This window comes from Dendrobates tinctorius, unplaced genomic scaffold (genome assembly GCF_039654945.1).
Source record: "Dendrobates tinctorius isolate UK_male_01 unplaced genomic scaffold, ASM3965494v1 ptg000424l, whole genome shotgun sequence".
Classification (NCBI taxonomy): Eukaryota; Metazoa; Chordata; class Amphibia; order Anura; family Dendrobatidae; genus Dendrobates; species Dendrobates tinctorius.
The window spans coordinates 1,467,720-1,493,773 of NW_027362088.1; the positions used below are offsets into that span (position 1 = coordinate 1,467,720).

Sequence of the window (26,054 nt, forward strand, 5' to 3'; positions counted from 1 at the left end):
GTACAAACCGCCTATAGTACCCTGCAGTGCCCAAGAAGGACTTCACCTGTTTCTTGGTCCTGGGGGTGGGCCAGGACACGATTGCGTCCACTTTTTCTGGCTCCGGACTCATGGAACCCCCGCCTACCCAGTGCCCCAGGTAGTGGACCTTGTGCATGCCTATCTGGCACTTCCCCGGCTTGATGGTCAGGCCTGCCTTGTGAAGACGCTTGAGCACCTCCTGGAGGTGCTGAAGGTGTTCCTCCCAGGTGGAACTGAAGACGGCAATATCGTCTAAGTACGCCACTGCGTACTCCTCCAGTCCCCGAAGCAGGTGGTTGACCATCCGCTGGAAAGTGGCAGGGGCATTCTTCATGCCGAAGGGCATGACCGTGGACTCGTACAGTCCAAAGGGGGTGATAAAGGCGGATTTCTCCTGCGCCTCAGGGCTCAGGGGAATCTGCCAGTATCCCCGACTCAAATCCATGATGGATATGTAGTTGGCGTTTGTCAACCGCTCGAGCAGATCCTCGATGCGCGGCATCGGGTGGGCATCAGAGGTTGTGATGGCGTTGAGCCCCCTGTAGTCCACGCAGAACCGGGTGGTTCGATCCTTTTTAGGCACGAGGACTACAGGTGAAGCCCACGCACCTTTTGACCGTCGAATCACTCCCAGCCTTAACATCTCATCGACCTCTTGGCGCATGACTTGTTGCACCGTTTCAGAGATCCGATAAGGTGTTCGCCGTAATGGGGCATGATTCCCGGTGTCCACCTCATGAACCGCTAACTCCGTCCTCCCAGGACGGTTGGTGAACACGGGCCGGAAGAGTTCCAGGGTGGCCATCAACTGCAACCGCTGGGACACGGTGAGCGAACCACTTATCTCCATGTCCTCAATGGACCCATTGGCCTTGGCCTGGGCCAGCATGTCCAGGAGGGAATCTTCCTCCCCATCCTCTGGCAGATTGCAGACCGGTAGGACGCAAGCTTCACGTTCGTAGTGCGCCTTCAGCATGTTGACGTGAAAGGCCTTGCGCCTACCCCGAGCATGGTCAAGCGTGACCACGTAGGTGACCGGGTTGAGCTGTTGGTGGACGACGTACGGGCCTTCCCAGGCTGCCTGAAGCTTATCCGTTGGTACAGGGACCAGCGCCCACACCTTTTGACCCACCTGGTAGGTCCGCTCCCGGGCGTTCTGGTCATACCAGTGCTTCTGGTCAGCCTGAGCCTGCGTCATGTTGTCATGCACCAACTGCGTCAAGGTCTGCATCTTGTCACGGAAGCGCATGACATAATCCACGATGGACACGTCTGTGGGGTTTGGCTCATCTTCCCAGGATTCTCTTATCAACCCAAGGGGTCCCCGGACTCGCCTGCCATACAGGAGCTCGAAGGGGGAGAACCCGGTCGAGGCCTGCGGAACTTCTCTGTAAGCGAACAGCAGGTGTGGGAGGTACCGCTCCCAGTCGCGCCCTTGGGTCTCAACCAGTATGCGGAGCATCTGTTTGAGGGTACCGTTGAAGCGTTCACACAAACCATTAGTCTGTGGGTGATACGGACTCGATACCAGCTGCGTCACCTGCATTTTCTCACAGAGAGCCTCCATTAGGCGAGACATGAATTGGGGCCCTTGATCGGTAAGCATCTCCCTGGGAAATCCTACTCTTGAAAAGATGGTCACCAGTGCGTCAGCCACCTTATCTGCCCTGGTTGAAGACAGAGCTACTGCCTCCGGGTACCGGGTAGCGTAGTCTACCACGGTGAGAATGTATCGCTTTCCGGAGCTGCTGGGGACGGACAGCGGTCCTACAATGTCCACCGCGATTCTCTGGAAAGGCTCCTCTATCACCGGCAAAGGAATAAGGGGAGCCTTAAGAGCAGGCCCCGCCTTACCCACTTTTTGACAGGTGGCACAGGAGCGGCAGTAGTGTGTTACATCTGTCCCCATCTTGGGCCAATAAAAGTGTTGAGACAGCCGTGCCTTTGTTTTGCTGATCCCCAAGTGTCCAGCGAGTGGAATCTCATGGGCAATCCGCAACAACTCAGTTCTGAACTGATAGGGGACGACCAGCTGTCTTTCCCTCAACCACTCCTTTTTAGGATCTCCGGGTACTGTCTCCCGGTACAACCTTCCTCGTTCCCAGAACACCCTCTCCTTATCAGACTTGGAGGTGGGCGTCTCGACGAGACCTCTCAATTTCTCCAGGCTGGCATCTGAGTGCAGAGCAGCCTGGAACTCCATGCTGGAGGCTGCCAGAAGTGACGTCAGGGTCCCCTCTTTACTGGGACCCTCTGGAACCGGCTCTGGGTTCACCTCTGGTTCAGTCTCTCCTGTAGCAGCAGAGGGTCCAGAAGACAGTGCGTTACCTGCGATCTGGGCACTCTGACTGCGTGTGACAGCTGCTATGTATGCTGTCTCCCTGGGGATTTCTACAGACCCACCAGCCGGTGCTGGCTTGGGCTCTACCTCCACATCCACCCCCAACACTTCAGGAGCAGTGCTACTTATGGGCCAGTTACCTTCCTCGGTGGCACTGGTCAGCTGCATGGCATTACCTTCCTCATGATCCCCATGCACCTCCCCATTTCCTTGAGCACCGTTGCTTACTCCTGCCAGGGGTTCCTCAGCCGTCTCACTCCGCAGAGGGATGGGGCTGAGCACTTCGGTACCTGTGGACACATCTACCGCTTCAAAGAAAGGGTTAACGGGTTCAGTCGGCACAGATACATCAACATCATCATCATCCTTCCTAGGAGAAGAATGGTTATCAGTTTGCTTTGGTACATTCACATCAGCATCAGCATCGTACCTGGGGAAAGAATGGTTGTTAGTTGCATCATTACTCATCAAGGCATTAGCAGGTAACACATTCAGTTTCCCGTCATCATCATCATCATCAGGGTTAACGTTACCCTTATTATCAGTTTGGGGAAGGGTGTCAGGGACGTAGTATGCAACCATCCGCCCCAAGTCAGTCCCCAATAAAACATCAGTGGGCAGGTTTTCAGACACTCCCACCTCCCTCAACCCGCTCCCGGCACCCCAGTCAAGAAAAACTCGTGCCACTGGCAAGGGACAACGGGTGCCTCCAATCCCGGTGACAGTCAGGGTTTTCCCCTCAACAAACTCTTCAGGGGCCGCCAGTCCAGGACGGATGAGGGTTCGTTCAGCCCCGGTGTCCTTGAGGCCTGTAGCAAGACGGGCCCCCACCTGAACAGGTTGAACGTTGTCGTCAGCCCTCCCAACCACACCTCCCACCAAAAGAACAGAGGCGTTGGGCCCGGGGGCCTTGGCTGGGGGGTTCTTCGGCCTATTCGGACAGGTGTAAAAGAAGTGACCAGGCCGCTGGCAGTGGTGACACAGGCGACTGTCAGTAGCCGGCCTGCTGTTGGCAACAGGGACTGGGCGTCCGGAGGGACGGCTAGCTGGGGCACTGGGGTTGGTTGCTGGCTTACCCCCTTTCCAGCTGGTGGCGACTGGCCTCCGCGTCTCGGGCTTCCGGTTGGCCTCGTGGTTGTCGGCGATCTGCGCCGCTTTGTCCGCGTTCGTTGGTTCGCGGTCCAGGATGAACTGTCGGACCTCAGCTGGGCAGAGATGCAGGAACTGGTCTTTGATCATCAGGTCCCGTAGCTGCTCAAAGGTTTCAACGGACAGTCCATGGATCCACTGGTCAAAGTGGGTCCTGAGTCCTTGCACCACATCACTGTAGCTATCATGTGGGCCACGTTGGAGGTGCCGGAACTTCTTTCGGTATACCTCAGGTGTCAGCCGGTATTTGGCGATCAGCGCCTGCTTTATGGCGTCATAGTCATCATCGGCTTCTGGCGGAAGAGAAGCAAATGCCTCCAGGGCTTTGCCCTTTAGCCCTGGGGTCAAGTACCTTGCCCATTGGTCTCTGGGCAGCTGGTACTGTCTGCAGGCTTTCTCAAAGGCTCGCAGAAACGTGTCCAAGTCCCCGTCCTTTTCCATCACAGGAAAATGCTCTGGCCGGGGTTTAGGAGTCTGGATGCTGCTGGGCTCACCGCTTCGGGCTGTGGGGGCATTCCCACCCCGCTGGAGTACCTCCAGTTCATGGGCCCTCTGCTCCTGGCGCTCGGCTCTCTCAGCCTCTGCTCGGCGCTCAGCTCTCTCAGCCTGGGCTTGACGCTCGGCCCTCTCAGCCTCAGCTTGGCGCTCACGTTCGGCTTGGGCCTCCTGCCGATATTGCTGGATCAGCCTCACCCGCCCATCACTGTCTTCGGCGGGGAGTTCGTCCAAGGCCATTTGCAGATAGGGGTCCACCCCGTTCTGGCTGAATGTGGGGCCAGCGCTCAGGAGTGGAGCCTCTGCTGCAGCCCCATTGCCACTTGGGCCAACTTCTGCGCTCGCTGGATTCTGGTCGTTGTCCAGCTGCACTAGAGCCGCGATCATTTGAGCTCTGTTTTTGTTCGTGGCGTCAAGGCCTTGGTACGTGCATAACCCAGCAAGAACTTCCTTTGTCTGCCGGTTGTACCAAGGTTCTCCTTTTGCCGCCATGGTTGCCAAATAAAAGATAGAAAAAGAAAAACGAAGAAACGGGAGGGGGATACTTGCAAGTACACACTAATGTCTCAGGACTAGTAACCACTGAGTCTGTTCTCCAAAACCTATGATGCAGGATTCCCGCAGGAACCGTGCAGGTTTTTAGTGAGAGGAATGATTGCTCAAACCAAATCACTAATGCTCTAGGATTATCCCACCGCGCTGCCACCAATATGTGACGAACAGCCCACCGCCGTTCGTCCACTTACGGGCGACGACTAACGGGGGTCCCGCTGCCACCAAAACGCGACGGACAGCGGACCCTGTGTCACCACTATGTCACAATCCCACCACTGACACCGGTGTATCAGCGGACGGAGGGACGTGACACAATGCCGGCACACGGCTATCACAGGCGCAGTGGGGCTTATCTTAGTTATCCCACCACTGGCACCATGTGACAAAAATATCCAGCAAGCTAATCTCGCTCTACAATTTGCCGCAGGGGGAGTTTAATTTGGATGCCCCACCACTGCTATCAATCTTCCAAGTACTGCGAGGATTTATGTATATCCCACTTTCTCAGTTCCACTTTGGAACTCGCAGCTCTCCGGCGCCCCCCTTACCCTCAGATCAGTCAGGGAACTGCACCTAGGATAATTAGTCGCCGGACGGGCTGCCTGTTGTGAACCGGCAATTAGGCTTCTGCAGTAAGGGAATTATCAATGCTGTGGCCGCAGACCCTTATTCAGCAATATAAGACCCTTCTAGACTGCCAGCAAGCCGCAATAGCCGTGCACAACGCGCTGCCACCAGTCATGGTTACTTAATTCACAGTGTTAAATTAAGAGGGTCCGTGGCAAACCCTTTGAATTAGTAGCGATTATCTAACAAAGGCGTATAGTTCGATTCTTAGAGCATGGAGACAGATCTAAATAATTTCATTTATTTTCCGAAAGAGGACAGTGATTACAGATAAAAGTTGCTATAAAATTGAGACATAAAATATGTACAGTACAGGTATAAAATAAAAGTGGAGAAAGCAAAGAGATTACACTCACAGCTCCATATTGTTCCTTAGGCAGACCATGTGGCTTTAAGGTGGGTGGAGGCGGAGCTGGTATGGACTCATCAGTGGTTTCATGTTTCCCAGCGTAATGAGCCCATCAAGAAAACATCAAACATCTATGCGATATGACCGTCCATTTGGGCGCAAATCCTATCTCATGTTCTGGACAGGGTAGAACTTCGAAACATACGCGGTCTCGAAGCTGGGACCGCTCAGGTTACAAAAATATGATTTTCATATCTCTAGGGTATTTGGTTCTTATGGTATAGTCTCTCATAGTTTTATTCGTTTCAAATAAAGAAGTTTTTCCCGCTCTGAAGAGGAGAGAAGGCAAATGGTGTGAGGAAGATGGTCTAGCTAATTAACATTCCTGCTCTTCCAGAGGAAGTGGCAGGGTTGATAAAACCTGGGGGGAAGGAATTCCTACTACTGACAGTTTACAATGTCCTAGGATGGAGGATTTGTAGCACATTCCAACAGAAAACATATCTTGCAGACATTGTACATCACAGGAGCCGCGTGTGTACGAGGTGTACGGAGCGGAGCCGTGTGTGTACGAGGTGTGCGGAGCCGCGTGTGTACGAGGTGTACGGAGCGGAGCCGTGTGTGTACGAGGTGTACGGAGCGGAGCCGTGTGTGTACGAGGTGTACGGAGCGGAGCCACGTGTGTACGACATGTACGGAGCGGAGCCGTGTGTGTACGAGGTGTACGTAGCGGAGCCGTGTGTGTACGAGGTGTACGGAGCGGAGCCGTGTGTGTACGACGTGTACGGAGCGGAGCCGTGTGTGTACGAGGTGTACGGAGCGGAGCCGTGTGTGTACGAGGTGTACGGAGCGGAGCCGCGTGTGTACGAGGTGTACGGAGCGGAGCCGGGTGTGTACGAGGTGTACGGAGCAGAGCCGTGTGTGTACGAGGTGTACGGAGCGGAGCCGTGTGTGTACGAGGTGTACGGAGCGGAGCCGCGTGTGTACGAGGTGAACGGAGCAGAGCCGTGTGTGTACGAGGTGTACGGAGCGGAGCCGTGTGTGTACGACGTGTACGGAGCGGAGTCGCGTGTGTACGACATGTACGGAGCGGAGCCGCGTGTGTACGAGGTGTACGGAGCGGAGCCGTGTGTGTACGAGGTGTACGGAGCGGAGCCACGTGTGTACGAGGTGTACGGAGCGGAGCCGCGTGTGTACGAGGTGTACGGAGCGGAGCCGCGTGTGTACGAGGTGTAAGGAGCGGAGCCGTGTGTGTACGGAGTGTACGGAGCGGAGCCGTGCGTGTACGAGGTGTACGGAGCGGAGCCGTGCGTGTACGAGGTGTACGGAGCGGAGCCGCGTGTGTACGAGGTGAACGGAGCAGAGCCGCGTGTGTACGAGGTGTACGGAGCGGAGCCGTGTGTGTACGACGTGTACGGAGCGGAGCCGTGTGTGTACGACGTGTACAGAGCGGAGCCGCGTGTGTACGACGTGTACGGAGCGGAGCCGCGTGTGTACGAGGTGTACGGAGCGGAGCCGCGTGTGTACGAGGTGTACGGAGCGGAGCCGGGTGTGTACGAGGTGTACGGAGCGGAGCCGTGTGTGTACGAGGTGTACGGAGCGGAGCCGTGTGTGTACGAGGTGTACGGAGCGGAGCCGCGTGTGTACGAGGTGAACGGAGCGGAGCCGTGTGTGTACGAGGTGTACGGAGCGGAGCCGTGTGTGTACGACGTGTACGGAGCGGAGCCGCGTGTGTACGACGTGTAAGGAGCGGAGCCGCGTGTGTACGAGGTGTACGGAGCGGAGCCGCGTGTGTACGAGGTGTACGGAGCGGAGCCGCGTGTGTACGAGGTGTACGGAGCGGAGCCGCGTGTGTACGAGGTGTACGGAGCGGAGCCGCGTGTGTACGAGGTGTACGGAGAGGAGCCGTGTGTGTACGAGGTGTACGGAGCGGAGCCGCGTGTGTGCGAGGTGTACGGAGCGGAGCCCTGTGTGTACGAGGTGTACGGAGAGGAGCCGCGTGTGTGCGAGGTGTACGTGTCATGATATGTATTTTTCCCCAATACTTTGCAATGTCTTGTGTATCTAGACCATAATTGAATTCAGGCTTGGGTCAACACAGCTAGGGGAATCACCATTGTTCTCCTCAGCAGGGGGAGGACTCACAATACACATCCTTGTAGACACCTCGGAGCCATGCCATGGACCAAACCATTGACTAGGAGGTGGGAACTTCTACTCCCCTACACTTGGGCTGATCCCAGGAGCCCAAGACAATGGACTTATGTGTGACCCAGCAGATGTGAGTTGGATGCTAAAAGAGAAGGATGAGGCCGTCTGAGGAAGCCTCAGCCTCTGTGTGATCGTGGTGGATTTCTGGGACTCTTAAAGGACTATGGTTTTGTGATCTGGCACAAGGATTGTCGGGAGGTGCCCCCGAATCAGTCTCCTGTGGACTTATTTTGGGACTCTGCAAATTACCTTCGTGTTGTTCCTGTTTTCTGGTCAATAAATCTGTTGGATCGTTCCCAGGCCTGTTGTCCCTCCTTGCTCTGGAGAATACTCCCGTCACAGTACGAAGCGGAGCCGTGTGTGTACGAGGTGTACGGAGCGGAGCCGTGTGTGTACGAGGTGTACGGAGAGGAGCCATGTGTGTACGAGGTGTACGGAGCGGAGCCGCGTGTGTGCGAGGTGTACGGAGCGGAGCCCTGTGTGTACGAGGTGTACGGAGAGGAGCCGTGTGTGTACGAGGTGTACGGAGCGGAGCCGCGTGTGTGCGAGGTGTACGGAGCGGAGCCGTGTGTGTACGAGGTGTACGGAGCGGAGCCCTGTGTGTACGAGGTGTACGGAGCGGAGCCGTGTGTGTACGAGGTGTACGGAGCGGAGCCGTGTGTGTACGAGGTGTACGGAGCGGAACCATTTGTGTACGAGGTGTACGGAGAGGAGCCGTGAGTGTATAAGGTGTAAGGAACGGAGCCGTGTGAGTATGAGGTGTACAAAGCGGAGATGTGAGTACGAGGTGTACGGAGAGGAGCCGTGTGTGTACGAGATGTACGGAGCGGAGCCGCGTGTGTACGAGGTGTACGGAGAGGAGCCGCATGTGTACAAGGTGTACGGAGCGGAGCCGCGTGTGTACGGAGAGGAGCCGCCTGTGTACAAGGTGTACGGAGCGGAGCAGCGGGTGTACGGAGAGGAGCCGCGTGTGTACGAGGTGTACGGAGCGGAGCCGCGTGTGTGTACGAGGTGTACGGAGCAGAACCGTGCATGTACGAGGTATACGAAGCGGAGATGTGTGAATGAGGTTTACAGAGCGGAGCTGCGTGTGTACGAGGTGTACGGAGAGGAGCTGTGTGTGTACAAGGTGTACGGAGCGGAGCAGCGGGTGTACGGAGAGGAGCCGCATGTGTACGAGGTGTACGGAGCAGAGCCGTGCGTGTATGAGGTGTACGGAGCGGAGCCGTGTGTGTACAAGGTGTACGGAGTGGAGCAGCGGGTGTACGGAGAAGAGCCGCGTGTGTACGAGGTGTACGGAGCAGAGCCATGCGTGTACGAGGTGTACGGAGCGGAGCTGTGCTTGTACGAGGTGTGCGGAGAGGAGCCGTGTGTGTACGAGGTGTACGGAGAGGAGCCACATGTGTACGAGGTGTACGGAGCAGAGCCGTGCATGTACGAGATGTACGGAGCAGAACCGTGCGTGTAAGAGGTGTACGGAGCAGAGCCGTGCATGTACGAGATGTACGGAGCGGAGCCGCGTGTGTACGAGGTGTACGGAGCAGAGCCGTGCATGTACGAGGTGTACGGAGCGGAGCCGAGCGTGTACGAGGTGTACGAAGCGGAGATGTGTGAATGAGGTTTACAGAGCGGAGCCGCACGTGTACAAGGTGTACGGAGCAGAGACGCGTGTGTGCGAGGTGTATGGAGCAGAGCCATGTGTGTATGAGGTGTACGGAGCGGAGCCGTGTGTACTGGGCGTACAGAGCGGAGCCGCATGTGTACAGGGCATACGGAGCGGGGCCGCGTGTGTACGGAGCGGAGCCACGTGTGTATAGGGCGTACAGAGGTGGAGCCGCGCATGTACGAGGTGTACGGAGCGGAGCCGTGCGTGTACGGAGTGGAGCCATGTGTGTACGGGATGTACAGAGCGGAGCCAAGTGTGTACGAGGTATACAAAGCAGGCTTTTCCCACAGACACAGGAGTACACGGCAGAGCCCCGAGGAGCATTTTAAAACTCGCACATGATGGTGCACTGGAAGTGATGTGCTGGAAGCTGACCGGAAATGAGGTAACTTCATGAGAAGATTGTGACGGAACCAGGAATGCTTCAGATCCATCAATGTGTCTTCCTTTGACAACGCAGACAGTGTGATCGCCTTGGAATCGGGGATGGCAGCCATGTGAGCGGATCATGATATTTCCTGCATCAGGAGGCTCAGGTGGTCATTACAATGGGAGCCGAGCTGCTATAGTATCTATAGAAAATCTTTCCTTATTTCTTTCTTTCTCTGTTTCTTTCTTTTGCTGTTCTTTCTTTCCCTCTCTTTTTCTTTATCTCTCTCTGTTCTTTCTTTCTTTGCCATCTATGTTTCTCTCTCTTCTTTCTTTCTTTCCCCTCTTTCTTTCTTTCTCTCGCTAATCTTTATTTTTTTCTTTCTCTCTCTGTTCTTTCTTTCCCCTCTTTCTTTCTTTCTTTCTTTCTCTTTCCGCTCTTTCTTTCTCTCTGTTCTTTCTCTTTCTTTCTCTCTCTCTGTTCTTTCTCTCTATCTCTCTGTTCTTTCTTTCTTTCCCCTCTTTCTTTCTCTCTGTCTCCTTTCTTTCTTTTTTTCCTTTATTTTTCTTTCTCTCTCTGTTCTTTCTTTCCTCTCTTTACTTTCTCTCTATCGCTCTGTTCTTTCTTTCCCCTCTTTCTTTCTCTCTCTGTGCTTTCTTTCTTTTTTTCTCTTTCTTTCTCTTTCTTTCTCTCTATACTCTTTCTTTCCCCTCTTTCTTTCTCTGTTCTTTCTTTCTTTCCCCTCTTTCTTTCACTCTCCCTCTGTTCTTTTTTTCTGTCCCCTTTCTTTCTCTCTCTGTTCTTTCTTTCCCCTCTTTCTCTCGCTTTGTTCTTTCTTTTTTTCTTTCTCCTCTTTCTTTCTTTCTCTCTGTTCTTTCTTTCCCCTTTCTTTCTCTCTCTGTTCTTCCTTTCTTTCCCCTTTCTTTCTCTCTCTGTTCTTCCTTTCTCTTTCTGTTCTTTCTTTCTGTCTGTTTTCTCTGTTCTTTCTTTCTCTCTCTGTTATTTCTTTCTCTCGCTCTGTTCTTTTTTCTGTCCCCTATTTCTTTCTCTCTCTGTTCTTTCTTTCTTTTTCTATGTTCTTTCTTTCTTTCTTTCCCCTCTTTCTTTTTCTCTGTTCTTTCTTTCTTTCCCCTTTCTTTCTCTCTCTAATATTTCTTTTTTTCTTTCTCTCTCTGATCTTATTCTCTCTGTTCTTTCTTTCCCCTCTTTCTTTCTATTTCTTTCTTTCTCTCTGTTCTTTTTCTTTCTTTACTTCTTTCTCTCTCTGTTCTTTCTTTCACCTCTTTCTTTCTCTCTCTGTTCATTCTTTCCCCTCTTTCTTTCGCTCTCCCTTTGTTTGTTTTTTCTGTCCCCTCTTTCTCTCTCTGTTCTTTCATTCCCCTCTTTCTTTCTCTCTCTTTCTTCTTTCTCTCTCTGTTCTTTCTTTCTCTGTTCTTTCTTTCTCTCTTGCTCTCCTTTCTTTCTTTCTTTCTCTCTGTTTTCTTTTTTTTCTCTCTCTGTTTTCTTTCTTTCTTTTCCACAGTACCAGTCAGTGTGCCCTCAGTACCAGTCAGTGTGATCAGCAGTGCTAAATGGGTGTGGTTGGGCATGGACATGGGTGCGACTTGTAGTGAAATGGGTGTGGTCAGGGCGTGGCCTAAAATTTGCAGTGGCGCGCTGCGCATGCTGCAGCCTTTCTCCCTCTTTCCTTTCTTCAAAAGTTGGTAGGTATGCCTGATGATAAAAGACCAGTTCCTACATCTTTGTTCGGCTGAGGTACGACAGTTTGTGATGGACCGGGAACCAATAGATGCAGACAAAGCAGCGCAGATCGCCGACACCTAAGAGGCCAACTGTAAACCGGAGGTGCGGAAGCCAGTCACTGCCAGCAGGAGAGGGGGTAAGCCGACAACCAACCCCAGTACCCCTGTCAGCCGACCCACCGGAGGCCTCGTCCCCTTTGCCAATACAAGGCCTACATCAGACCCTCGCAATTGTTATTCCTTCAATTGGACTGGACATCTCAGCTCCATTTGTCTGAGCCTGTTCTTCCTCTCTCCTCCACTACATGATAGTAATGAGCCTGTTCTTCCTCTCTCCTCCACTACATGATAGTAATGAGCCTGTTCTTCCTCTCTCCTCCACTAGATGACGGTAATGAGCCTGTTCTTCCTCTCTCCTCCACTAGATGACAGTAATGAGCCTGTTCTTCCTCTCTCCTCCACTAGATGACGGTAATGAGCCTGTTCTTCCTCTCTCCTCCACTAGATGACGGTAATGAGCCTGTTCTTCCTCTCTCCTCCACTAGATGACGGTAATGAGCCTGTTCTTCCTCTCTCCTCCACTAGATGACGGTAATGAGCCTGTTCTTCCTCTCTCCTCCACTAGATGACGGTAATGAGCCTGTTCTTCCTCTCTCCTCCACTAGATGACGGTAATGAGCCTGTTCTTCCTCCCTCCTCCACTAGATGACGGTAATGAGCCTGTTCTTCCTCTCTCCTCCACTAGATGACAGTAATGAGCCTGTTCTTCCTCTCTCCTCCACTACATGACAGTAATGAGCCTGTTCTTCCTCTCTCCTCCACTAGATGACGGTAATGAGCCTGTTCTTCCTCTCTCCTCCACTAGATGACGGTAATGAGCCTGTTCTTCCTCTCTCCTCCACTAGATGACGGTAATGAGCCTGTTCTTCCTCTCTCCTCCACTAGATGACGGTAATGAGCCTGTTCTTCCTCTCTCCTCCACTAGATGACGGTAATGAGCCTGTTCTTCCTCTCTCCTCCACTAGATGACGGTAATGAGCCTGTTCTTCCTCCCTCCTCCACTAGATGACGGTAATGAGCCTGTTCTTCCTCTCTCCTCCACTAGATGACAGTAATGAGCCTGTTCTTCCTCTCTCCTCCACTAGATGACAGTAATGAGCCTGTTCTTCCTCTCTCCTCCACTAGATGACGGTAATGAGCCTGTTCTTCCTCTCTCCTCCACTAGATGACGGTAATGAGCCTGTTCTTCCTCTCTCCTCCACTAGATGACGGTAATGAGCCTGTTCTTCCTCTCTCCTCCACTAGATGACAGTAATGAGCCTGTTCTTCCTCTCTCCTCCACTAGATGACGGTAATGAGCCTGTTCTTCCTCCCTCCTCCACTAGATGACGGTAATGAGCCTGTTCTTCCTCTCTCCTCCACTAGATGACAGTAATGAGCCTGTTCTTCCTCTCTCCTCCACTAGATGACAGTAATGAGCCTGTTCTTCCTCTCTCCTCCACTAGATGACGGTAATGAGCCTGTTCTTCCTCTCTCCTCCACTAGATGACGGTAATGAGCCTGTTCTTCCTCTCTCCTCCACTAGATGACAGTAATGAGCCTGTTCTTCCTCCCTCCTCCACTAGATGACAGTAATAAGCCTGTTCTTCCTCTCTCCTCCACTAGATGACGGTAATGAGCCTGTTCTTCCTCTCTCCTCCACTAGATGACAGTAATGAGCCTGTTCTTCCTCTCTCCTCCACTAGATGACGGTAATGAGCCTGTTCTTCCTCTCTCCTCCACTAGATGACGGTAATGAGCCTGTTCTTCCTCTCTCCTCCACTAGATGACGGTAATGAGCCTGTTCTTCCTCTCTCCTCCACTAGATGACAGTAATAAGCCTGTTCTTCCTCTCTCCTCCACTAGATGACGGTAATGAGCCTGTTCTTCCTCTCTCCTCCACTAGATGACAGTAATGAGCCTGTTCTTCCTCTCTCCTCCACTAGATGACAGTAATGAGCCTGTTCTTCCTCTCTCCTCCACTAGATGACAGTAATAAGGCGGTCCCGGTTTTGTTGTCCAGCAGGCGGCAGTGATGAGTCTGTTACCACTCATGTGACAGGAGGCGTTGTCTGATCCGTGTTGTCTTTGCTGTAGCAGCGCCAGGATTGGCTGGATTTTACGTCTTTGACAGCGCTGTTGATCTTACAATGTGATTGGTTACAATTTGCCGTCGCTCTTGTGCTTGCCGCCATGTTGTTGGAGTCCCCAGTGACGTGGGCGGCTGTTGTTGGGCAGTTTGCGCTATAGAGGCGTGGCTATGCTGTTAAGTGGGCGTGGCGTAGTGCGGAAGCGGAGGGGCGGGGCTGTTTATCTTCCTCCGTCTCAGTCTCCGCTGCGGCCGCCGACATGAAGTTCGTGTATAAGGAGGAGCACGCGTTCGAGAAGCGGCGGTCAGAGGGCGAGAAGATCCGGAAGAAGTACCCGGACCGCGTGCCGGTGAGCGGGGGCGGGGCGAGGGGCGGGGCCGCGGAGGGGGAAGGGGGGCCGCGGAGGGGGAAGGGGGGCCGCGGAGGGGGAAGGGGGGCCGCGGAGGGGGACTGGGCCCCCCCCCGAGAGAGGGAGAGAGAGAGACGGGGCCCCCGAGAGAGAGAGAGAGAGAGAGACGGGGCCCCCGAGAGAGAGAGAGAGAGACGGGGCCCCCGAGAGAGAGAGACGGGTCCCCCGAGAGAGAGAGACGGGTCCCCCGAGAGAGAGAGAGACGGGTCCCCCGAGAGAGAGAGAGACGGGTCCCCCGAGAGAGAGAGAGACGGGTCCCCCGAGAGAGAGAGAGACGGGTCCCCCGAGAGAGAGAGAGAGAGACGGGTCCCCCGAGAGAGAGAGAGAGAGACGGGTCCCCCGAGAGAGAGAGACGGGTCCCCCGAGAGAGAGAGAGAGACGGGTCCCCCGAGAGAGAGAGAGGGAGAGAGAGAGAGAGAGAGAGACGGGACCCCCGAGAGAGAGGGAGAGAGAGAGAGAGAGAGACGGGTCCCCCGAGAGGGAGAGACGGGGCCCCCGAGAGAGAGAGAGGGAGAGAGAGAGAGAGAGAGAGAGAGAGACGGGTCCCCCGAGAGGGAGAGACGGGTCCCCCGAGAGGGAGAGACGGGACCCCCGAGAGAGAGGGAGAGAGAGAGAGAGAGAGAGAGAGAGACGGGTCCCCCGAGAGGGAGAGACGGGTCCCCCGAGAGGGAGAGACGGGTCCCCCGAGAGAGAGAGGGAGAGACGGGGCCCCCGAGAGAGAGAGAGAGACGGGGCCCCCGAGAGAGAGAGAGAGACGGGGCCCCCGAGAGAGAGAGAGAGACGGGGCCCCCGAGAGAGAGGGAGAGAGAGACGGGGCCCCCGAGAGAGAGGGAGAGACGGGTCCCCCGAGAGAGAGAGAGAGAGAGACGGGGCCCGAGAGAGAGAGAGAGAGAGACGGGGCCCCCGAGAGAGAGAGAGAGAGACGGGGCCCCCGAGAGAGAGGGAGAGACGGGGCCCCCGAGAGAGAGGGAGAGACGGGGCCCCCAAGAGAGAGGGAGAGACGGGGCCCCCGAGAGAGAGAGAGAGAGAGAGAGAGAGACGGGGCCCCCGAGAGAGACGGGGCCCCCGAGAGAGAGGGAGAGACGGGGCCCCCGAGAGAGAGGGAGAGACGGGGCCCCCGAGAGAGAGGGAGAGACGGGGCCCCCGAGAGAGAGGGAGAGACGGGGCCCCCAAGAGAGAGGGAGAGACGGGTCCCCCGAGAGAGAGAGAGAGAGAGAGACGGGGCCCCCAAGAGAGAGGGAGAGACGGGGCCCCCGAGAGAGAGAGAGAGAGAGACGGGGCCCCCAAGAGAGAGGGAGAGACGGGGCCCCCGAGAGAGAGGGAGAGACGGGGCCCCCGAGAGAGAGGGAGAGACGGGTCCCCCGAGAGAGAGAGAGGGAGAGACGGGGCCCCCGAGAGAGAGGGAGAGACGGGGCCCCCGAGAGAGAGGGAGAGACGGGGCCCCCGAGAGAGAGAGAGAGAGAGAGACGGGTCCCCCGAGAGAGAGAGAGACGGGTCCCCCGAGAGAGAGAGAGAGGGAGAGAGAGAGACGGGTCCCCCGAGAGAGAGGGAGAGAGAGAGACGGGTCCCCCGAGAGAGAGGGAGAGAGAGAGACGGGTCCCCCGAGAGAGAGGGAGAGAGAGAGACGGGTCCCCCGAGAGAGAGGGAGAGAGAGAGACGGGGGCCCCCGAGAGGGAGAGAGAGACGGGTCCCCCGAGAGGGAGAGAGGGAGAGACGGGTCCCGAGAGAGGGAGAGACGGGTCCCCCGAGAGGGAGAGAGGGAGAGACGGGTCCCCCGAGAGGGAGAGAGGGAGAGACGGGTCCCCCGAGAGGGAGAGAGGGAGAGACGGGTCCCCCGAGAGGGAGAGAGGGAGAGACGGGTCCCCCGAGAGAGAGAGGGAGAGACGGGTCCCCCGAGAGAGAGAGAGAGGGAGAGACGGGTCCCCCGAGAGAGAGAGAGAGGGAGAGACGGGTCCCCCGAGAGAGAGAGAGAGACGGGTCCCCCGAGAGAGAGAGAGAGAGACGGGTCCCCCGAGAGAGAGAGAGAGAGACGGGTCCCCCGAGAGAGAGAGACGGGTCCCCCGAGAGAGAGAGACGGGTCCCCCGAGAGAGAGAGAGACGGGTCCCCCGAGAGAGAGAGAGACGGGTCCCCCGAGAGAGAGAGAGACGGGTCCCCCGAGAGAGAGAGAGACGGGTCCCCCGAGAGAGAGAGAGACGGGTCCCCCGAGAGAGAGAGAGACGGGTCCCCCGAGAGAGAGAGAGAGAGACGGGTCCCCCGAGAGAGAGAGAGAGAGACGGGTCCCCCGAGAGAGAGAGACGGGTCCCCCGAGAGAGAGAGAGAGACGGGTCCCCCGAGAGAGAGAGACGGGTCCCCCGAGAGAGAGAGAGAGAGACGGGTCCCCCGAGAGAGAGAGAGAGAGACGGGTCCCCCGAGAGAGAGAGAGAGAGACGGGTCCCCCGAGAGAGAGAGAGAGACGGGTCCCCCGAGAGAGAGAGGGAGACGGGTCCCCCGAGAGAGAGAGAGGGAGAGAGAGACGGGTCCCCCGAGAGAGAGAGAGGGAGAGAGAGACGGGTCCCCCGAGAGAGAGAGAGAGAGAGACGGAGAGACGGGTCCCCCGAGAGAGAGAGAGAGAGAGAGACGGGTCCCCCGAGAGAGAGAGAGAGAGACGGGTCCCCCGAGAGAGAGAGGGAGGGAGACGGGTCCCCCGAGAGAGAGAGGGAGACGGGTCCCCCGAGAGAGAGAGAGAGACGGGTCCCCCGAGAGAGAGAGAGAGACGGGTCCCCCGAGAGAGAGAGAGAGACGGAGAGACGGGTCCCCCGAGAGAGAGAGAGAGACGGGTCCCCCGAGAGAGACGGGTCCCCCGAGAGAGACAGAGAGAGAGAGACGGGTCCCCCGAGAGAGAGAGAGAGAGAGAGAGAGAGAGAGAGAGAGAGAGAGAGAGAGACGGGTCCCCCGAGAGAGAGAGAGAGAGACGGGTCCCCCGAGAGAGAGAGAGGGAGAGAGACGGGGCCCTCGAGAGAGAGAGAGAGAGAGAGACGGGGCCCTCGAGAGAGAGAGAGAGAGAGAGACGGGGCCCTCGAGAGAGAGAGAGACGGGGCCCTCGAGAGAGAGAGAGAGACGGGTCCCCCGAGAGAGAGAGAGGGAGAGAGACGGGTCCCCCGAGAGAGAGAGAGAGGGAGAGAGACGGGTCCCCCGAGAGAGAGAGAGAGGGAGAGAGACGGGTCCCCCGAGAGAGAGAGAGAGAGAGAGAGACGGGACCCCCGAGAGAGAGAGAGAGACGGGTCCCCCGAGAGAGAGAGAGAGAGACGGGTCCCCCGAGAGAGAGAGAGAGAGACGGGTCCCCCGAGAGAGAGAGAGAGAGACGGGTCCCCCGAGAGAGAGAGAGAGAGAGACGGGTCCCCCGAGAGAGAGAGAGAGAGACGGGTCCCCCGAGAGAGAGTGACACCCCCTACCGCCACGGAGAGGCATGGGGCTCCCAAGAATGTGGCTAGGAACGGAGTTGAACATTGATGCTTCGTTCTCAGGTGATTGTAGAGAAGGCTCCTAAGGCGAGGATCGGAGATCTGGACAAGAAGAAATACCTGGTGCCCTCCGACCTCACAGGTAACAGTGCTGCCCCCTACAGCCCACCCACTGTCACCACTGCTGACTGAGCAACCCCTTCTGGTCAGTCGGCCAGTTCTACTTTCTCATCAGGAAAAGGATTCACTTACGTGCAGAGGACGCCCTGTTCTTCTTCGTCAACAACGTGATTCCCCCAACAAGCGCCACCATGGGTCAACTGTACCAGGTGAGGAGGAATAGCAGAGCTGAAAGTGTACAGCACAAGATGTAGGTGTAGTGTAGAGCTGTGTGTACAGTACAGGAATAGTAGATACGGGACAGGATGGAGGTGTAGTGTAGAGCTGTGTACAGTACAGGAATAGTAGATACAGGACAGGATGGAGGTGTAGTGTAGAGCTGTGTGTACAGTACAGGAATAGTAGATACAGGACAGGATGGAGGTGTAGTGTAGAGCTGTGTGTACAGTACAGGAATAGTAGATACAGGACAGGATGGAGGTGTAATGTAGAGCTGTGTGTACAGTACAGGAATAGTAGATACAGGACAGGATGGAGGTGTAGTGTAGAGCTGTGTGTACAGTACAGGAATAGTAGATACAGGACAGGATGGAGGTGTAGTGTAGAGCTGTGTACAGTACAGGAATAGTAGATACGGGACAGGATGGAGGTGTAGTGTAGAGCTGTGTGTACAGTGCAGGAATAGTAGATACGGGACAGGATGGAGGTGTAGTGTAGAGCTGTGTGTACACTACAGGAATAGTAGATACAGGATGGAGGTGTAGTGTAGAGCTGTGTACAGTACAGGAATAGTAGATACAGGACAGGATGGAGGTGTAGTGTAGAGCTGTGTACAGTGCAGGAATAGTAGATACAGGACAGGATGGAGGTGTAGTGTAGAGCTGTGTGTACAGTACAGGAATAGTAGATACAGGACAGGATGGAGGTGTAGTGTAGAGCTGTGTACAGTACAGGAATAGTAGATACGGGACAGGATGGAGGTGTAGTGTAGAGCTGTGTACAGTACAGGAATAGTAGATACAGGATGGAGGTGTAGTGTAGAGCTGTGTGTACAGTACAGGAATAGTAGATACAGGATGGAGGTGTAGTGTAGAGCTGTGTACATTACAGGAATAGTAGATACGGGACAGGATGGAGGTGTAGTGTAGAGCTGTGTGTACAGTGCAGGAATAGTAGATACGGGACAGGATGGAGGTGAAGAGCTGTGTGTACACTACAGGAATAGTAGATACGGGACAGGATGGAGGTGTAGTGTAGAGCTGTGTATACAGTACAGGAATAGTAGATACGGGACAGGATGGAGGTGTAGTGTAGAGCTGTGTGTACACTACAGGAATAGTAGATACAGGATGGAGGTGTAGTGTAGAGCTGTGTACAGTACACGAATAGTAGATACAGGACAGGATGGAGGTGTAGTGTAGAGCTGTGTACAGTGCAGGAATAGTAGATACAGGACAGGATGGAGGTGTAGTGTAGAGCTGTGTGTACAGTACAGGAATAGTAGATACAGGACAGGATGGAGGTGTAGTGTAGAGCTGTGTGTACAGTACAGGAATAGTAGATACGGGACAGGATGGAGGTGTAGTGTAGAGCTGTGTGTCCATTACAGGAATAGTAGATACGGGACAGGATGGAGGTGTAGTGTAGAGCTGTGTGTCCAGTACTGGAATAGTAGATACGGGACAGGATGGAGGTGTAGTGTAGAGCTGTGTGTACAGTACAGGAATAGTAGATACAGGACAGGATGGAGGTGTAGTGTAGAGCTGTGTGTACAGTACAGGAATAGTAGATACGGGACAGGATGGAGGTGTAGTGTAGAGCTGTGTGTACACTACAGGAATAGTAGATACGGGACAGGATGGAGGTGTAGTGTAGAGCTGTGTGTACAGTACAGGGATAGTAGATACAGGACAGGATGGAGGTGTAGTGTAGAGCTGTGTACAGTACAGGAATAGTAGATACTGGACAGGATGGAGGTGTAGTGTAGAGCTGTGTACAGTACAGGAATAGTAGATACGGGACAGGATGAAGGTGTAGTGTAGAGCTGTGTACAGTACAGGAATAGTAGATGCGGGACAGGATGAAGGTGTAGTGTAGAGCTGTGTGTACAGTACAGGAATAGTAGATATGGGACAGGATGGAGGTGTAGTGTAGAGCTGTGTGTACAGGAATAGTAGATACAGGACAGGATGGAGGTGTAGTGTAGAGCTGTGTGTACAGTACAGGAATAGTAGATACAGGACAGGATGGAGGTGTAGTGTAGAGCTGTGTACAGTACAGGAATAGTAGATACAGGACAGGATGGAGGTGTAGTGTAGAGCTGTGTGTACAGTACAGGAATAGTAGATACGGGACAGGATGGAGGTGTAGTGTAGAGCTGTGTGTACAGTACAGGAATAGTAGATACGGGACAGGATGGAGGTGTAGTGTAGAGCTGTGTGTACAGTACAGGAGTAGTAGATATGGGACAGGATGGAGGTGTAGTGTAGAGCTGTGTGTACAGTACAGGAATAGAAGATACGGGACAGGATGGAGGTGTAGAGTAGAGCTGTGTGTACAGTACAGGAATAGTAGATACGGGACAGGATGGAGGTGTAGAGTAGAGGTGTGTACAGTACAGGAATAGTAGATACAGGACAGGATGGAGGTGTAGTGTAGAGCTGTGTACAGTACAGGAATAGTAGATACGGGACAGGATGGAGGTGTAGTGTAGAGCTGTGTACAGTACAGGAATAGTAGATACAGGACAGGATGGAGGTGTAGAGTAGAGGTGTGTACACTACAGGAATAGTAAATACAGGACAGGATGGGGGTGTAGTGTAGAGCTGTGTATACAGTGCATGAATAGTAGATACGGGACAGGATGGATGTGTAGTGTAGAGCTGTGTACAGTACAGGAATAGTAGATACAGGACAGGATGGATGTGTAGTGTAGAGCTGTGTGTCCAGTACAGGAATAGTAGATACAGGACAGGATGGAGGTGTAGTGTAGAGCTGTGTACAGTACAGGAGATATGGGACAGGATGGAGGTGTAGTGTAGAGCTGTGTGTACACTACAGGAATAGTAAATACAGGACAGGATGGGGGTGTAGTGTAGAGCTGTGTATACAGTGCAGGAATAGTAGATACGGGACAGGATGAAGGTGTAGTGTAGAGCTGTGTACAGTACAGGAATAGTAGATACAGGACAGGATGGAGGTGTAGTGTACAGCTGTGTGTACAGTGCAGGAATAGTAGATACAGGACAGGATGGAGGTGTAGTGTAGAGCTGTGTGTACAGTGCAGGAATAGTAGATACAGGACAGGATGGAGGTGTAGTGTAGAGCTGTGTCCAGTACAGGAATAGTAGATACAGGACAGGATGGAGGTGTAGTGTAGAGCTGTGTACAGTACAGGAATAGTAGATACGGGACAGGATGGAGGTGTAGTGTAGAGCTGTGTACAGTACAGGAATAGTAGATACAGGACAGGATGGAGGTGTAGTGTAGAGCTGTGTCCAGTACAGGAATAGTAGATACGGGACAGGATGGAGGTGTAGTGTAGAGCTGTGTGTACAGTGCAGGAATAGTAGATACAGGACAGGATGGAGGTGTAGTGTAGAGCTGTGTGTACAGTACAGAAATAGTAGATACAGGACAGGATGGAGGTGTAGTGTAGAGCTGTGTACAGTACAGGAATAGTCGATACAGGACAAGATGGAGGTGTAGTGTAGAGCTGTGTACAGTACAGGAATAGTAGATACAGGACAGGATGGAGGTGTAGTGTAGAGCTGTGTGTACAGAACAGGAATAGTAGAAACAGGACAGGATGAAGGTGTAGTGTAGAGCTGTGTACAGTACAGGAATAGTAGATACAGGACAGGATGGAGGTGTAGTATAGAGCTGTGTACAGTACAGGAATAGTAGATACAGGACAGGATGGAGGTGTAGTATAGAGCTGTGTACAGTACAGGAATAGTAGATACAGGACAGGATGGAGGTGTAGTGTAGAGCTGTGTCCAGTACAGGAATAGTAGATACAGGACAGGATGGAGGTGTAGTGTAGAGCTGTGTACAGTACAGGAATAGTAGATACAGGACAGGATGGAGGTGTAGTGTAGAGCTGTGTACAGTACAGGAATAGTAGATATGGGACAGGATGGAGGTGTAGTGTAGAGCTGTGTACAGTACAGGAATAGTAGATACAGGACAGGATGGAGGTGTAGTGTAGAGCTTTGTGTACAGTACAGGAATAGTAGATATGGAACAGGATGGAGGTGTAGTGTAGAGCTGTGTACAGTGCAGGAATAGTAGATACAGGAAAGGATGGAGGTGTAGTGTAGAGCTGTGTACAGTACAGGAATAGTAGATACGGGACAGGATGGAGGTGTAGTGTAGAGCTGTGTACAGTACAGGAATAGTAGATATGGGACAGGATGGAGGTGTAGTGTAGAGCTGTGTACAGTACAGGAATAGTAGATACGGGACAGGATGGAGGTGTAGTGTAGAGCTGTGTGTACAGTACAGGAATAGTAGATACGGGACAGGATGGAGGTGTAGTGTAGAGCTGTGTGTACAGTGCAGGAATAGTAGATACAGGACAGGATGGATGTGTAGTGTAGAGCTGTGTGTACAGTACAGGAATAGTAGATACAGGACAGGATGGAGGTGTAGTGTAGAGCTGTGTACAGTACAGAAATAGTAGATACAGGACAGGATGGAGGTGTAGTGTAGAGCTGTGTACAGTACAGGAATAGTAGATACAGGACAGGATGGAGGTGTAGTGTAGAGCTGTGTGTACAGTACAGGAATAGTAGATACAGGACAGGATGGAGGTGTAGTGTAGAGCTGTGTGTACAGGAATAGTAGATACAGGACAGGATGGAGGTGTAGTGTAGAACTGTGTGTACAGTACAGGAATAGTAGATACAGGACAGGATGGAGGTGTAGTGTAGAGCTGTGTGTACAGTACAGGAATAGTAGATACGGGACAGGATGGAGGTGTAGTGTAGAGCTGTGTACAGTACAGGAATAGTAGATACAGGACAGGATGGAGGTGTAGTGTAGAGCTGTGTGTACAGTGCAGGAATAGTAGATACAGGACAGGATGGAGGTGTAGTGTAGAGCTGTGTGTACAGTACAGAAATAGTAGATACAGGACAGGATGGAGGTGTAGTGTAGAGCTGTGTACAGTACAGGAATAGTAGATACTGGACAGGATGGAGGTGTAGTGTAGAGCTGTGTGTAGAGTACAGGAATAGTAGATACAGGACAGGATGGAGGTGTAGTGTAGAGCTGTGTGTACAGGAATAGTAGATACAGGACAGGATGGAGGTGTAGTGTAGAGCTGTGTACAGTACAGGAATAGTAGATACAGGACAGGATGGAGGTGTAGTGTAGAGCTGTGTACAGAACAGGAATAGTAGATACAGGACAGGATGGAGGTGTAGTGTAGAGCTGTGTGTACAGAACAGGAATAGTAGATACAGGACAGGATGGAGGTGTAGTGTAGAGCTGTGTACAGTACAGGAATAGTAGATAGGGGACAGGATGGAGGTGTAGTGTAGAGCTGTGTACAGTACAGGAATAGTAGATAGGGGACAGGATGGAGGTGTAGTGTAGAGCTGTGTACAGTACAGGAATAGTTGATACAGGACAGGATGGAGGTGTAGTGTAGAGCTGTGTGTACAGCGCAGGAATAGTAGATACAGGATGGAGGTGTATTGTAGAGCTGTGTGTACAGTACAGGAATAGTAGATACAGGACAGGATGGAGGTGTAGTGTAGAGCTGTGTGTACAGTACAGGAATAGTAGATACAGGACAGGATGGAGGTGTAGTGTAGAGCTGTGTACAGTGCAGGAATAGTAGATACAGGACAGGATGGAGGTGTAGTGTAGAGCTGTGTGTACAGTACAGGAATAGTAGGGGACAGGATGGAGGTGTAGTGTAGAGCTGTGTACAGTACAGGAATAGTAGATACAGGACATAATGGAGGTGTAGTGTAGAGCTGTGTACAGTACAGGAATAGTAGATACAGGACAGGATGGAGGTGTAGTGTAGAGCTGTGTGTACAGTACAGGAATAGTAGATACAGGACAGGATGGAGGTGTAGTGTAGAGCTGTGTACAGTAATAGTAGATACAGGACAGGATGGAGGTGTAGTGTAGAGCTGTGTACAGTACAGGAATAGTAGATACGGGACAGGATGGAGGTGTAGTGTAGAGCTGTGTACAGTACAGGAATAGTAGATACAGGACAGGATGGAGGTGTAGTGTAGAGCTGTGTACAGTACAGGAATAGTAGATACAGGACAGGATGGAGGTGTAGTGTAGAGCTGTGTACAGTACAGAAATAGTAGATACAGGACAGGATGGAGGTGTAGTGTAGAGCTGTGTATACAGTACAGGAATAGTAGATACAGGACAGGATGGAGGTGTAGTGTAGAGCTGTGTATACAGTACAGGAATAGTAGATACAGGACAGGATGGAGGTGTAGTGTAGAGCTGTGTACAGTACAGGAATAGTAGATAGAGGACAGGATGGAGGTGTAGTGTAGAGCTGTGTGTACAGTACAGGAATAGTGGATACGGGACAGGATGGAGGTGTAATGTAGAGCTGTTTACAGTACAGGAATAGATACGGGACAGGATGGAGGTGTAGTGTAGAGCTGTGTACAGTACAGGAATAGTATTTACAGGACAGGATGGAGGTGTAGTGTAGAGCTGTGTGTACAGTACAGGAATAGTAGATACGGGACAGGATGGAGGTGTAGTGTAGAGCTGTGTACAGTACAGGAATAGTAGATACAGGACGGAGGTGTAGTGTAGAGCTGTGTGTACAGTACAGGAATAGTAGATACAGGATGGAGGTGTAGTGTAGAGCTGTGTACAGTACAGGAATAGTAGATACAGGACAGGATGGAGGTGTAGTGTAGAGCTGTGTGTACAGTACAGGAATAGTAGATACGGGACAGGATGGAGGTGTAGTGTAGAGCTGTGTGTACAGTACAGGAATAGTAGATATGGGACAGGATGGAGGTGTAGTGTAGAGCTGTTTACAGTACAGGAATAGTAGATACAGGACAGGATGGAGGTGTAGTGTAGAGCTGTGTACAGTACAGGAATAGTAGATACAGGACAGGATGGAGGTGTAGTGTAGAGCTGTGTGTACAGTGCAGGAATAGTAGATACAGGACAGGATGGAGGTGTAGTGTAGAGCTGTGTGTACAGTACAGAAATAGTAGATACAGGACAGGATGGAGGTGTAGTGTAGAGCTGTGTACAGTACAGGAATAGTAGATACTGGACAGGATGGAGGTGTAGTGTAGAGCTGTGTGTAGAGTACAGGAATAGTAGATACAGGACAGGATGGAGGTGTAGTGTAGAGCTGTGTGTACAGGAATAGTAGATACAGGACAGGATGGAGGTGTAGTGTAGAGCTGTGTACAGTACAGGAATAGTAGATACAGGACAGGATGGAGGTGTAGTGTAGAGCTGTGTACAGAACAGGAATAGTAGATACAGGACAGGATGGAGGTGTAGTGTAGAGCTGTGTGTACAGAACAGGAATAGTAGATACAGGACAGGATGGAGGTGTAGTGTAGAGCTGTGTGTACAGTACAGGAATAGTAGATACAGTACAGGATGGAGGTGTAGTGTAGAGCTGTGTGTACAGGACAGGAATAGTAGATACAGGACAGGATGGAGGTGTAGTGTAGAGCTGTGTGTACAGGACAGGAATAGTAGATACAGGACAGGATGGAGGTGTAGTGTAGAGCTGTGTACAGTACAGGAATAGTAGATAGGGGACAGGATGGAGGTGTAGTGTAGAGCTGTGTACAGTACAGGAATAGTAGATAGGGGACAGGATGGAGGTGTAGTGTAGAGCTGTGTACAGTACAGGAATAGTTGATACAGGACAGGATGGAGGTGTAGTGTAGAGCTGTGTGTACAGCGCAGGAATAGTAGATACAGGATGGAGGTGTATTGTAGAGCTGTGTGTACAGTACAGGAATAGTAGATACAGGACAGGATGGAGGTGTAGTGTAGAGCTGTGTGTACAGTACAGGAATAGTAGATACAGGACAGGATGGAGGTGTAGTGTAGAGCTGTGTACAGTGCAGGAATAGTAGATACAGGACAGGATGGAGGTGTAGTGTAGAGCTGTGTGTACAGTACAGGAATAGTAGGGGACAGGATGGAGGTGTAGTGTAGAGCTGTGTACAGTACAGGAATAGTAGATACAGGACATAATGGAGGTGTAGTGTAGAGCTGTGTACAGTACAGGAATAGTAGATACAGGACAGGATGGAGGTGTAGTGTAGAGCTGTGTGTACAGTACAGGAATAGTAGATACAGGACAGGATGGAGGTGTAGTGTAGAGCTGTGTGTACAGTACAGGAATAGTAGATAGGGGACTGGATGGAGGTGTAGTGTAGAGCTGTGTACAG

At 52.9% G+C, this 26,054-nt stretch overlaps 1 protein-coding gene across 1 annotated transcript in view; it reads left to right on the plus strand.

Annotated features, from left to right (window-relative positions):
* The first annotated feature begins 13,840 nt into the window (after positions 1–13,840).
* GABARAP (GABA type A receptor-associated protein) overlaps positions 13,841–26,054 on the plus strand; it is a 29,152-nt gene continuing 16,938 nt past the window's right edge. Inside the window, exons 1-3 of the mRNA XM_073564062.1 lie at positions 13,841–14,004; positions 17,569–17,647; positions 17,716–17,834. Of these exons, the coding sequence (XP_073420163.1) occupies positions 13,915–14,004; positions 17,569–17,647; positions 17,716–17,834 (288 nt within the window). The 5' untranslated portion in view covers positions 13,841–13,914. The remainder of the gene's footprint in view (positions 14,005–17,568; positions 17,648–17,715; positions 17,835–26,054) is intronic.